This window comes from Tiliqua scincoides, chromosome 3 (genome assembly GCF_035046505.1).
Source record: "Tiliqua scincoides isolate rTilSci1 chromosome 3, rTilSci1.hap2, whole genome shotgun sequence".
Classification (NCBI taxonomy): Eukaryota; Metazoa; Chordata; class Lepidosauria; order Squamata; family Scincidae; genus Tiliqua; species Tiliqua scincoides.
The window spans coordinates 191,241,492-191,254,317 of record NC_089823.1 but is presented as its reverse complement, the minus strand read 5'-3'; the positions used below and the strand labels follow the sequence as shown (position 1 = coordinate 191,254,317).

Below are 12,826 nucleotides of genomic sequence, written 5' to 3'. Positions count from 1 at the left end.
GCTGTTCTTATGTTCTTATGTTCTTATGACCCCCCAAGTAGGGTGGTGGTTTTCAGTGTTTCTCAAACCGTGGGTTGGGACCCACTAGGTGGCTCACAAGCCAATTTCAGGTGGGTCCCCATTCATTTCAATTTTTTATTTTTATATTTTTGACTTGATGCTATTATAGCATGTGAAAAATGCTATTTTTGCATTTTGCTATTTTTGCTTATTTATGCATTTGGGAAAAATGTTACAGACCTGTACTTTTAACAAGCCACTATGTCTATGCTTTGAACAGTGATAGTTAATGGGACTTACTCCTGGGTAAGGGCCCAATCCTATCCAATTTTCCTGTGCCAGTGCTGCTGTGCCTATGGGGTATGCACTGCCACCTGTGTTGGGGATGCAGTCACAGAGGCCTCTTTGAGGTATGGGAACATTTGTTCCCTTACCCTGGGGCTGCATTGCAGTTGCACTGGTGCTGGAAAGTTGGCTAGGATTGGGCTGTAAGTGTGGGTAGAATTGCAGCCTAGGATTATTAAAAGTGTTCCTACCTGATGATGTCACTTCCAATCATGACATCACTTATGGTGGGTCCTGATAGATTCTCATTCTAAAAAGTGGTCCCAGTGCTAAAAGATTGAGAACCACTGTCTAAATCAGGGGTGTCAAACATAAGGGGGGGGGTCTGGATGCAGCCCACAGAAGCTTTTTATCTGGCCCTCAGCCACTGAGCAGTGCTGAGGTGTTACTGCTGAAAGGGCAGCCCACATGAAAATTGGGCTCTCCTGTATCTTGAAGTATGATCAAAATTTGCATATTTTCTCTTTGTCATTTGCAGCTAATGAGTTCCTAAGTTTAAAAAAGTGCTTGTTTTTGGTTATGACCTGTTTAATGACATCACTTCCTGCCTAATGACATCACTTCTGGCCTCAGCAGGCATCATGAATGCTATTCAGCCCTTGCTAAGAAATGAGTTTGACACCCCTGGTCTAAATAAATAGCAGTGGGTGCCTAATCAGATCGATTAGCCCTCTTCCTGTGCTGGTTTCCCGATTAAAGTTGACTTCCCTTCAGCTGCTTATTTCCAAGGGAAACTAACAGGTATCACAGGAGTGTCTGAACATTTTCCATCATGGATATAAAGACCACAAGCCTATCAATGTCTACTCAGAAGTAAGCCCTATTGTGTTCAATGGGACTTACTCCCAGAAAAGTGTGTTTAGGATAGCAGCCTGAGGGGGCAATCTGAAGCAACCGTCCAGCTCCAAGGTAAGGGCAAGCAATGCAGCCCAGAGGTAAGGGAACAAACATTCCCTTACCTTGAAGAGGCCTCTGTGACTGCCATCCAACTGCAGAATGCAGCACGTGCCCTATTGGCACAGCTATGCCAGTGCTGGAAAATTGGTTAGGATTTGGGCCTAAATCAGCAAAACAGTGCTGAGGGGAATTCAGCAAGGCTGCAGTCTTAAACCCCGCAGTCTCACAACCCCCCAGTCTTTTTTATTTATTAATTTTTTTAAGCCAAGGGAGATTCTGTCACCTATACAATCCCCTTAATATAAACTGCTGTTAAAATATGCTGAAGCCTCATCCATCCCCCTGCATAGCCAACCAACCTTAAATAAACTAATAGGAACAGAACAAAAACTTCAAATTCTTTCATGTAAGCAAATTCTTAAAAGCCTGCTTCACATCATTTTAAAAAAAAAGTTGATATTGCCCCATTCATGACTGTTTTGGGAACAAAACCAGTTGTGGAAGAAAGAAAAAATGTGGCTCAGACTGCCCTTGGATTAGATATACTGTATCATTTTACTGGGAAACCACAAGGGGGATGTCTAGAGCTGGTGATCAATCTCTGCAACTCTGATAGTTGAGCCAGGATGAGGGACTGATGGCTACTGAGCATAAGTCATGGCATATTGCTTCTGAAAAATAGCCCAACCAGGACTTTGAAATGACCTGGAACCGCACGTGAGGATACGCTGTCTCCAATGGGGTATGGTGACACTACATGCACTAATCTCCGCATGCTGCTTCTCTGCTCTCTCCAGCTCTGGATTTTGTCTTGACCGAGTATATCCATCCTGCCTTTGCTCTAGAGCCAGCCAGCCAGACATTGACGTCTAGATACAGAGCCATAATTGCACTGCAGAAGCACTGGAGTTGGTCATGGGCGCAGAATTCAGCATGCTGAGAATCCAATTCAAATGTTATTTTAAGAGCAAATGTCTGGCCGGAGGAACACGTGGGCAGTGCCTGGAGGAACACGTGGGCAGTGTCTGGAGAAACCTCGGAAGCCACAGGGAGGAAGCAGCAGCAGCAGCAGCAGCTCCAGTTCCAGGGAGCAGCCTTTCAAGGCTTCCAATGTCAACACTGCAATGAGGCTCCTTTCAGTTCCAGAACAACTAGAAACTCATGGGGGCAGCGTGGGACTTGTTTTGGACTAGCATGGGAATCCGTTGGGTTACTGATAGGAAGCAAACGGGTGGACTGGCATCACTTATCCCTCTGTTCAAAAAATGTTGCACTGTACTCGTCTAGCATTCCGGGTTGACCGCACAGGGGCTCTTCCCAAATTGCTGGGAAGAGGAGTGGCCCAGGAGCTTGTCCAGTTGGCTCTTTCATGGGCAAGCTGATGGCAGCGCATTGGAGGGGCTAGATGGGTGCATAATAAGCTCTCTGATCTGCTGCAGCTAGGCTGCAGTCCTATACATCATTGATTTTTAACCAGTGTGCTTTGGCACATTGTTGTGCCGCAGGAGTTGGGGGAGGGTCATTTATTAGCAAGGTAACCAGATCCAATGGAAGACAGAGTGCCCATACCTTTAACTGCTGTTTAGAAGAGGGGATTTTGGCAGGTAGGGTTTAAAAAGCACACCTGCCAAAATCCCCTATTCCAGTGTTTGTCAAACTGTGGGTCATCAGGACCTACTAGATGGGTTGCAATTCAATTTCAGGTGGATCCCCATTCATTTCAATATTTTATTTTTAATATATTAGATTTGATGCTACCATGGTACGTGACTGCATTTGGGGAAAGGTTGCACATCTGTACTTTTAACAAGCTACTCTGTATGTGTTTTTAACAATAATAGTAAATGGGACATACTATGGTAAGTGTGGGTAGCATTGCAGCCTAGGATTGTTAAAAATATTCCTGCTTGCTGATGTCACTTCTGGTCATGACATCACTTCTGGTGAGTCCTGACAGATCCTCATTCTAAAAAGTGGGTCCCAGTGCTAAACGTTTGAGAACCACTGCCCTATTCTATACACTGGTTAAAGATAAAGGCACTCTGTTCTCCATTGGATCTAGTCACCCTATTTATTAGAAGAGCCGTTGGCAGCATAGCTACATTCTGAGTAGATATGCACAGGATTGGGCTGCTAAGCATAAAGTACAACTACCACCTGCACATTGGGTTGTAGTATTTAGTGTATTGGTTGGTTAGATTTAGTGTATTGACTTAGTGCCATGGTTCCCAAACTGTGAGCAGTGGCTTCCTGGGGAGCCACAGAAACCAGTCAGGGGAGCCACGGAATCCTTGCAATAAACCTGCTGCCCCATACAGTGTATAGGATTGTAGCCCTAATGGGGAGCCCTGACCAAAGGCCCAGTAAGGCAAGGGAGCCACTAGTGAAAGAAGTTTAGGAATGACTGATTTAGTGTATTGACTGATTGAAGATGTTGGTTTAATTGAAATCGTTAATCATGTTTGTTTTTTAAAAAAACTTAATTATTTGTAATAACACAGTGCTCACACAACTCTGGGGAGCATCTTAATAGTTAATAAATATCTAATCCTACAAGGGACTGCATATTGTTAATTGTTCCCATGTTTTAGCTGGGGACCTGAGGCCACCAACAGTGCAATCCTAGCCATGTCTACTCAGAAGTAAGTCCCATTGTGTTCAACAGGACTTACTCCCAGGAGAATATTATGATTGCTTTTTTTCCCTAGAATTGTCATTCTGTTCATGTGCAAATCATGCATTCATCGTATCCACTCAATATATATATTTAATCAACAGGCTAACAGTGTGATCTTATGCCCGCTGGATGAGGACAGAATTGCTGCAAGGATGGTCAGACACCTGAATAAGGAAAACTTGGTTGATTCATTGATTAAATTCACATTAAATTCACCTTTGAGCAACAATTTTGAAGCAGATTGCATACTTATTGTTTTTTAGATGATGAATAGATGTGCTGCAGAAGAAGCATTTCCTCATGTATGTGAGGATCCCCAGTTTTTATGCTTGTACCTGTATTAGAAACAGTATTTTCAAAAACTGCTGCTTGAGTAATTGGGATACCTTTTTGTTAAAAGTAATTGTCACACCTTTTTGTAATTAAACTAATTGATTCATCAATTGAGGCTGCAGTTCTATACACATTCAACTCAGTGGGACTTAGAGCCCAATCCTAGACATGCCTACTCAGAAATCAGTCCCATTATACTCAATAGGGCTTACTCCCAGGAAAGTGTGGATAGGATTGTAGCCTTACTTCTGAATATACAGTATAGGAATTCACTATGAATGTTGCAACTCTTAATTGCTATTGAGGCTGCAATCTTATATACACACTTACCTGGGAGTAAGTCCCATTGAGCTCAAGAGAACTTACGTCTGAGCAGATTTACTTAGGCTTGTGTTGCTTGTCTCAATGTGCCAGTGGAGACCAAAAACATGTATGTTTTACCCCAAGATTGCAAGATCCCCATCATGTGCCTGGCTATGTATAGTAAGCTAGACTAGATGGGCCTTTATCCAGCAAGGCTCTTCTTAAGTGGTTAGGTGAGATTTAAGTTGTACAGTGCTTAGGTCATTTCAACATCTCTCTGTGATGACTCAAACCTGTTTCCCATGGCAGTGATCTGTCAGGCTGAACTCCCAGGTGGCTCCTAGCACTGTACCTACCTTGTGATCTTTCTATTGTGCGTCCTGAGTACACTTCTGTACTGCAGCGACTCTTCGCTCACAACAGGAGAGGAAACTGAACGCTTTCCACATGCGCTGCCTCCGATGCATCCTCGGCATCACCTGGCAGGACAAAGTTCCAAACAATACAGTCCTGGAACGAGCTGGAATCCCTAGCATGTATGCACTGCTGAAACAGAGATGCCTGCGTTGGCTCGGTCATGTTGTGAGAATGGATGATGGCCGGATCCCAAAGGATCTCCTCTATGGAGAACTCGTGCAAGGAAAGCGCCCTACAGGTAGACCACAGCTGCGATACAAGGACATCTGCAAGAGGGACCTGAAGGCCTTAGGAGTGGACCTCAACAGGTGGGAAACCCTGGCCTCTGAGCGGCCCGCTTGGAGGTAGGCTGTGCAGCATGGCCTTTCCCAGTTTGAACAGACACTTGGCCAACAGTCTGAGGCAAAGAAGGAAGGCCCATAGCCAGGGAGACAGACCAGGGACAGACTGCGCTTGCTCCCAGTGTGGAAGGGATTGTCACTCCCGAATCGGCCTTTTCAGCCACACTAGATGCTGTTCCAGAACCACCATTCAGAGCGCGATACCATAGTCTTTCGAGACTGAAGGTTGCCAACATAATTCCTTCCTTCCTTCCTTGTCTTGTGGCCCTCTCCCTTGCAAAATAAATGAATAAAAGCTTGCTCCACTTACAAGAACTGTTTTGCTCAGAATGTTTTGATGATTGCCCTAAAGGGAACAATGTTGCCCCAGTTTGCCTTGAATTATTCCTCTAAGAATCCAATGGGTTCTCTACACACATTTATTACTGACTGGGCTAGGGAATTGGCTGACTTTGGGGACAGGAATTTAAAATGTGTGCCAATGGGGGCTGCCTCCTCAGGGCTAATAGCAGCTTGTGAGGGGGGAGACATCTTTCTTGAGACTACTGCACAAGTGGAAAGTGCTAAATACACCCTCCCCACATGTCACAGTCCCAATTTGGATCCCTCCCCAGAACAGTTTGAGGTAAGGGAAGAAGGGCATGGATACACCTTCCTCCTCTCTCCTTATCCACCAGGGAAAGAGGTGCACTTGTGCTAATTTTTGCAGGTGCAGCAAAATGGGGGGGGGGAGGTGTTGATGGCAGGAAGGCATGGGCCATCCCTGCTCATAGGCCTCTCAGACTTGTTCTGAGACATCCAAACTGTGTTTTGTATCCAACTTGCACTGCTGCAATGTGGACTAGAGTGAAAGCACATGTTGCCAAAAATGATATGTGACTGCTAAGCCTGCAGAGGGCTAAATAGTTCAAACTACACCTGCTGCCTGGGAGTTACAGGGTACCTGTTCTATTCTCTGTTTGTCCTGAGTATTGTCTTAGTACAGCACAGCTACTGGAATAGGAAAACAAATGGTTCCATACTCTGGCTCTAACAGGTCATTCCTCATTTCTAAGCACTGCTACCTGCCCTGATTTTGTTCTGCCATAATTGTGGGGGGGAAAAGTTGCAATGATCCAATTAAAAAATTATTCTGGGATAGAGGAATTAATTGATATCGATTTTAAAAAGATACAGTGTTGGAACTCAGATGTATGAATCCTCCCCCCATCCCTTGTTTATGATTGGTTAGCAGCCAGTGTTCCAGGTACTATGCCTACAACTTACATTACATTGTCTTGTCAAAAGCTCTCAAATGTCATAATGATGTGGAATGATGGTAGCAACACAACTCTGATGGAAACAGGTCAATTGTCTCCTACTTGAAATGGAGTAACAAAGTTATCAGGGAAAGCAATCTGAGTAAATTAGTAACATGAGGGTTGTGAAACACACTGCGGCACATCTCCAGATTTGTCTATGTAGATGTTGTAAGCAATAGGTGTGTTAGTGACAGTGAAACTCTGGTTTGAAACAGAGTCCCCCTATTCCTTCCTCTTGTGTTTACCCTGAGTCTGAGTCAAAAATGGAATGTATTTACTTCATGTGGATCAGGCCTCTGACATCTTTAAAAAAGGCTTTGATTAAAACACAAACATAAGAACAGCCCCACTGGATCAGGCCATAGGCCCATCTAGTCCAGCGTCCCGTATCTCACAGCGGCCCACCAAATGCCCCAGGGAGCACACCAGATAACAAGAGACCTCATCCTGGTGCCCTCCCTTGCATCTGGCATTCTGACAGAGCCCATTTCTAAAATCAGGAGGTTGCACATACACATCATGGCTTGTAACCCATAATGGATTTTTCCTCCAGAAACTTGTCCAATCCCCTTTTAAAGGCATCCAGGCCAGATGCCATCTAGATGCCATCACCACATCCTGTGGCAAGGAGTTCCATATTGGTAGTTTCTACACCTAACAGTCAAAAGTAGATTCTCCATTTGGGAAATGGCATAAGTCTGCCAAATGCTGGTAATCCTCCCACCAGGAGTTAATATAATAGGGAGGAGGTGTTAAGAGGCTGGTTCAGCAACTCATAGGCAGTGAAAAATAGCAAGGAGACTTCAACTGATTGGGAAGTTGCATAGGAGCATGATGGGTATTTTCATGCCATCGCCAGGTGAGATTTCTACCTTGATGCCAATTCTAGGGCATGCAAGGTTTTCTATATGACTACAGAGGAACCAGAATAAGGACTCAGCACAAATAAGCTGGAAGGTTCTATGCCCAAACAATCTACAACTTTCTAGCACTACCCTAAAAAACGCTTTGCAGTGAATAGATGGAGGGTTAGAAAATTAACTCCCTCTTTTCTTTGGCTCCAAGGTCTGTATGCTTATGATATTTATTTTTCCTCCATAAGAGTTCAGGGTGGTATATGTGGATCTGCTCCCACCTCTTTATCCCCAGAACAACCATATGACATAGGTATGGTTTTGCCCAAGGTCACCCAGTAAGTTTCATGGTTCAGCAGAGATTTGAACCTGGTTCAAGTTCAAGTCCAAAACTCTACCCACAATACCAATAACAGTAGGCCACACAATAGATGATGGGTATCACAATCACATTGTTTGTGAATATTCCTATGACATCCATGTATTCACTTTTGGTAGACTGAATGTTGAGCTAGCCAGCTAAACTGTTGGTTTACTATTACTTTCAACATTACAATTACTTTCATACCCACTATTCCCCAAACTTCCCTAAGTGATATTTTCTTGTTTTTGTGGCTATAGTACTTCCCTTTCTTGAGATTTTCTTTAGAAAATGCAGAGGTACCAGAGGAAGATCTGCCCCTAAATTGTGAAAGAAATGGTTTGATGAGCATACAAGCACAGCTTTATCATCCTTGAGAAATAACAAATTATACTCCACACACAACTTTATTAAGAATGTGAATTAGTTACAAAATGTGGAGCAGGGTCTGGAATGTAATCTTTGGAATACAGCCATACTCGGATTTGATTCTGGTACAGGAATTGAGGGACAGTGATTAGGACCAAAATGGTAAACTGAAAAGTTAAGAAAAACTATCTGGAAAGCCCTAAATATCTAAATCAGCCTTTTATGACTGTGTGTATTTCCTCCTCCTGCCAAGAGAGCTTTGGCACTGATTTCCTCTCCTAAAGTAGCACAGTGTGGCACAAGATACTCAAAAGTGAATCAGCACTGCACCCAAGTTCACTCCACATTGCAGAGAGCAGGGTTTGAGGAACAAAGCCTGCCAGTAGCAGCTAGAAAGGAACTTGTAAAGACTGTGTAGCCCTCCCCTCCCCCAGACAAGAAGCCAGGCTTGATGGAATCTGACATTGATGCTCACTCTCTCCATTCTTCTCTACAGCTCTTCTAGCTGGTGGGTGGGGAGCCTTTAGCATGGAGTCAAGAAGCTCCCAGGGTTCAGCATGGCTGCGATTCAGGATTCGAAACAGAGTAACTTCCTTACCACCTTCAAGGAAAAGACAATTATTCACCTCAGATAGGTTGGCATCACTCTCACAATGCTCAAATCTGGCAGGGCTTTCCTTCCACCACAATATCATGACACCCTCTTCTCCAGCCCTTCACCAAGATACCTCAGCATGACCAAAGTGCTGCTCACACATTATGCTAAACCCCGATACAAAATATCTCTGCCTGAACAGTCATTTTCATGTGAATGGCTTCACCTGGGTTCATTTTTACAGATGAACTGTCTATGGACATTATACACAGATTGGGCCTGCATTGAATGGAACATGCAAGTAACTGTTCCTAGGCTACTCGGGTACACAGATGTACTCAATACAGTCTGATTTGTAACCAACCCTCATGTATTCTGTACAACTGACTAGGTTTCATCTTGCATGATGGATAATGTCCCATTTTCTCTTACTCTCCACATCCCAGAGCTATTGACACTCAGTGCCAATGGCAGCGTGTGCCGAATGCACTACCCCCATTCTTCCATCTCCCACACAAAGTAGGCCAGCTGTTCATCTCCTAATCCACGATTTGGAAGTCACACCCTAGGGTTCTTACCTTGAGGTTCCCATGGTGTCATGGACTATCCTGGGTACAGGTCTTTGACACAGTTGCATGTCCAGGCCATATGAGCTGATCCAAGAAGAATGGTGCATGTAGTTCAAAATAATTGGCAAAGAGCAGTTTTTCTTAAGAACCCTTGGCAGAGCACAATAATGAGGATGGAAACCGCTAGGAGCAATGTTAATACAGAAAAGGAGGAGAGGAGTCAAGAATGTCCAGAAGGTGAACTCAGGTCTTTTGGAAGCTCCTACAGACCGCTTTGAGATTCAATGTCTTGGACAAGTGAGGTAGGCTTCCCTGGAAGCTCCCAGAACTCTTCTGAAGTACTTAAAGTTACTAGCCCATTTGGTATTGCTGGAATGGGGTCTCTTGCCGACGTTGGTGGGAGTCTCCAGAAAGTTAATAATGTACTCTTCCAACCCTTTGGAAACTTGGTATAAAAGGCACATTAGCTGTAGCGTCTTGGCAAAATAAGCAGTCATGGTAGCTGCTCAGACAGTTTGACACAATAAGAGACAGCAAATATTTGAATGGGTGGGGGTGTCTTACTCAAGGCACTTCTGTATTTCAGAGGCATCTTCCCTTTTCAGGGGCAGGCAGTGACGAAGTCAAATCTGTGACAATCCATGTATATGATGAAGGTTCCTGTTAATGTGCTGTGAACAGGCTGTTGTTCCTGGACTCCAGAATCTGAATGGTTATGACTGTCACAGTCCAATAACATCAGACCCACTCACAAGGTCTGTATGTAGTACTAGACACATAGTATAATCCAGTCTTCCTGCTGGGCACTGGGAATTCAGCCTCTCTTCTTGTCAGGAATCTTCTAAAAGATGTGACAGTTCCTTTTTGGTGCTGTGGGAATGATTTTTCCTTTTGGCCAAATGCCAATTTCTGGAGAAAGTACATTTCCTTCAGTGTCTGCTCTGCAACTATAGCATTTGCTTGCAGATTTTTGCCTAGAGTGTCTCTTCTCATACTGCCCTGGAGACATAAAATTCCATGCTTTCACCTTCCCAAGGTACACTTTATATCAGTGTTTCACACAGAAAAAACTGCGCCAGCTTCTCTGGGTTCTGACGAGAAAAGGAGGAGGAGGATGCATAGGCCTACCATAAAAGGTGTGATCTGCAGTCTGGAATGTAGATCTATCCCTTACCAGAAAAAGACTTTCCTTCTTGAGACCCTGATCTTGGCTATCTCTAGGTCTGGGGGCATTCCCAGAGGGTGCGAGCCTGCCCATGTATGCCCCAACCTCATATATGGAGCCTGGCCAGCTCAGCCAACTCATGTGGATCCTCACATATGATACAGTACAGTTCCTTTCTGGCCTCAGCTGATGACTAGCACCTCCTTCCCACATCCATGAGGGCCTCCACACTCAGTCTCACCAACCACATATCCAGCAGAAGACTCCAATGTTCCCTATCATATAGGGTTGGTTTCTGGGTTGGTTTGCTCTAACATGAGGCAATGGCCTATGAGTTTTCATGGAAGTGAAATATGAATTAATACAGTCAGTAATGAGAACAACATTTATAATAAAAGGTCACAGAGAGGGCTTGATCAAAGCTGGGGTTTTTAACAAGGCTCAGAACTGAAATACCTGGTCTTGAGTACTGGAACCTTTTTTGGTATCCATGCTTAGTTTAGGTAAATGAAACAGTAATACTAAAGGAAAGGGCATTTCTGAACATATTCAGCGCACATTTTCCTCTTACTTGAATGGGTAAAGCCTATGTCCCAAACCAGAGATTAAAGGCAGGATCTTTCAAGTTAGGACAAGATCCCAGTAGGCATGAGCCTTGATACCTCCATTTTTGGTATTTAATAACTAACTGGAATGATGCTGTGCTATAAATACTGCAATATCCATTTGAGGATCCTACCCAGACATAAATATTACAAAGGAAAGCATCATTTATACATATGAGATTAAGAATAGGATGGATATTCTATTGACACTGGGGGAAAAAGGTCATGCAAGTATTTGGGGGGAATGATAGTTAAAGCCTACATTTGTAAGTTCTGAAATAGGATGATAATAATCTTGCACATCACCCCAAAGGGTGAGCATTCCAGATTGTTTAACATGAATTAATTCATGTAGAATTAATTAAGGTGGGGTTTCATGGCATACAAATATATGGACAAGGGCTACAAACTAAACTAAACCTGCTCTTGTAAGGATTAGGAATAGCAATGAGGATTGTGAATGGTTTGGGGCCCATCTGGCATCTACATATGCTGAGTCCAAGGGCCAAGTCAAATCTTCCCACACCCACTGAGACCCACCTGCCAAATGAAGGAAGGAGACAAGGAGGATCCACAGGTTGGCTTCCACATCTCATCATAAGCACATTCAGTTCCAGTTTCAGAGTCACAAAAGCATGCATCCATTTGTTGATGAAAGAGTCAGACAGTCAATGGGGAAGACAGGGAGAGGAAAGGGATATTTTCTTCTTTCACTAGAAAGTCTACTGAAGTGTTGTCTCCATCAGGAAGGCAATGTGTCTGGAGCAAGGCGTAGTCTATCTGAGGATAATGCACATAAGACTTGTTCATCTATTTGAAAAAGGTCTTCTGTTCCAGACCAACTGTCTCTCTTCTTGTTTCTCTCTCTCAGATGTCATGATGCCCCCGGAAACGTCGTCCCAGGCAGTAGATTCCTGAAAGCAGGTATAAGAAGGCAGTGATGCCTGCAAAAACAGCAGCAGACAGGTAGGCACTGTAGCTACAGGGATGGCTGTAACCTGGCAGGTTGCAGTAGGAAAAATTCTGTGCCTTGTGACCCATGATGCCCCCAGCAGTAACAAAGAGGATGACCCCCAACAGCAGATCATGCACTATGTTTGTCATGAGCCAACGGGTCCCCAGCACTGGCACGAGAGCCCAGCGGCCCACTAAGCTGAGCCCAAAGAGTGCCAAAGTGAGCAGCCACACCAGGACTGCAGCAAAGACTGCAAAGTAGGTTGCTCCTTCATACTTCTGTGCCGCTAAAGTCACCCAGCAGACAGCACCCGACAGCAGTTGTGCAATGCGCAGACCTCCCAACAGACTTCGCAAAAAAGACCAGTTCAGGCTCAGAGACTCTCTAGACCCCGGACAAGGTGGTGGAGGCGAGGACGGGGGTGGTGGAAGAGGCATGCTGCAACTCTGGGGCCTCCAACAGCTCCTGTCCCATCCAGTGCCTTCTGCAGTCCAGCTTGTTGAGTCTCACCCTCCCTCTCAGGCACTTCCTCTGTGTGCAGCTGCCAAACATCTGCAGCTTAACGGTCTTTCCTGCACTGGGGCCTCTCAGACTCCCAGCTTGCCCCTCCCAGTTCCCCCCTTACCCCTCCTCTTCTCTGGGTGGTTCTCTCACTCCATCCGTCTGCTAACAACACACTGCATCTCTCTTCCACGTCCCTGCAGTCTCAGCTGAGATATCGCAAAACATCCATTAAGGC

The 12,826-nt window shown here is 44.6% G+C and overlaps 1 protein-coding gene across 2 annotated transcripts; it reads right to left on the bottom strand.

The window, feature by feature from the left end:
- Nucleotides 1-7,991: 7,991 nt before the first annotated feature.
- MARVELD1 (MARVEL domain containing 1) lies at nt 7,992-12,625 on the bottom strand. Of its 2 annotated transcripts, XM_066620962.1 has the most exons (3): nt 11,673-12,625; nt 9,372-10,361; nt 7,992-8,799 (listed from the first exon to the last, which is right to left on the bottom strand). In XM_066620962.1, exon 1 carries the CDS (start codon nt 12,522-12,524, stop codon nt 12,000-12,002), a length of 525 nt encoding a protein of 174 aa, XP_066477059.1. In that variant the 5' UTR covers nt 12,525-12,625; the 3' UTR covers nt 7,992-8,799; nt 9,372-10,361; nt 11,673-11,999. The 2 variants fall into 2 exon arrangements, with proteins under 2 accessions (XP_066477059.1, XP_066477058.1); XM_066620961.1 differs by having other exon boundaries at nt 9,372-12,625.
- Nucleotides 12,626-12,826: the final 201 nt, after the last annotated feature.

Coding starts and splice junctions, on each gene's coding strand:
- MARVELD1 (XM_066620961.1), bottom strand. CDS start 12,524: ATGCCTCTTCCACCACCCCCGTCCTCGCCTCCACCACCTTGTCCGGGG.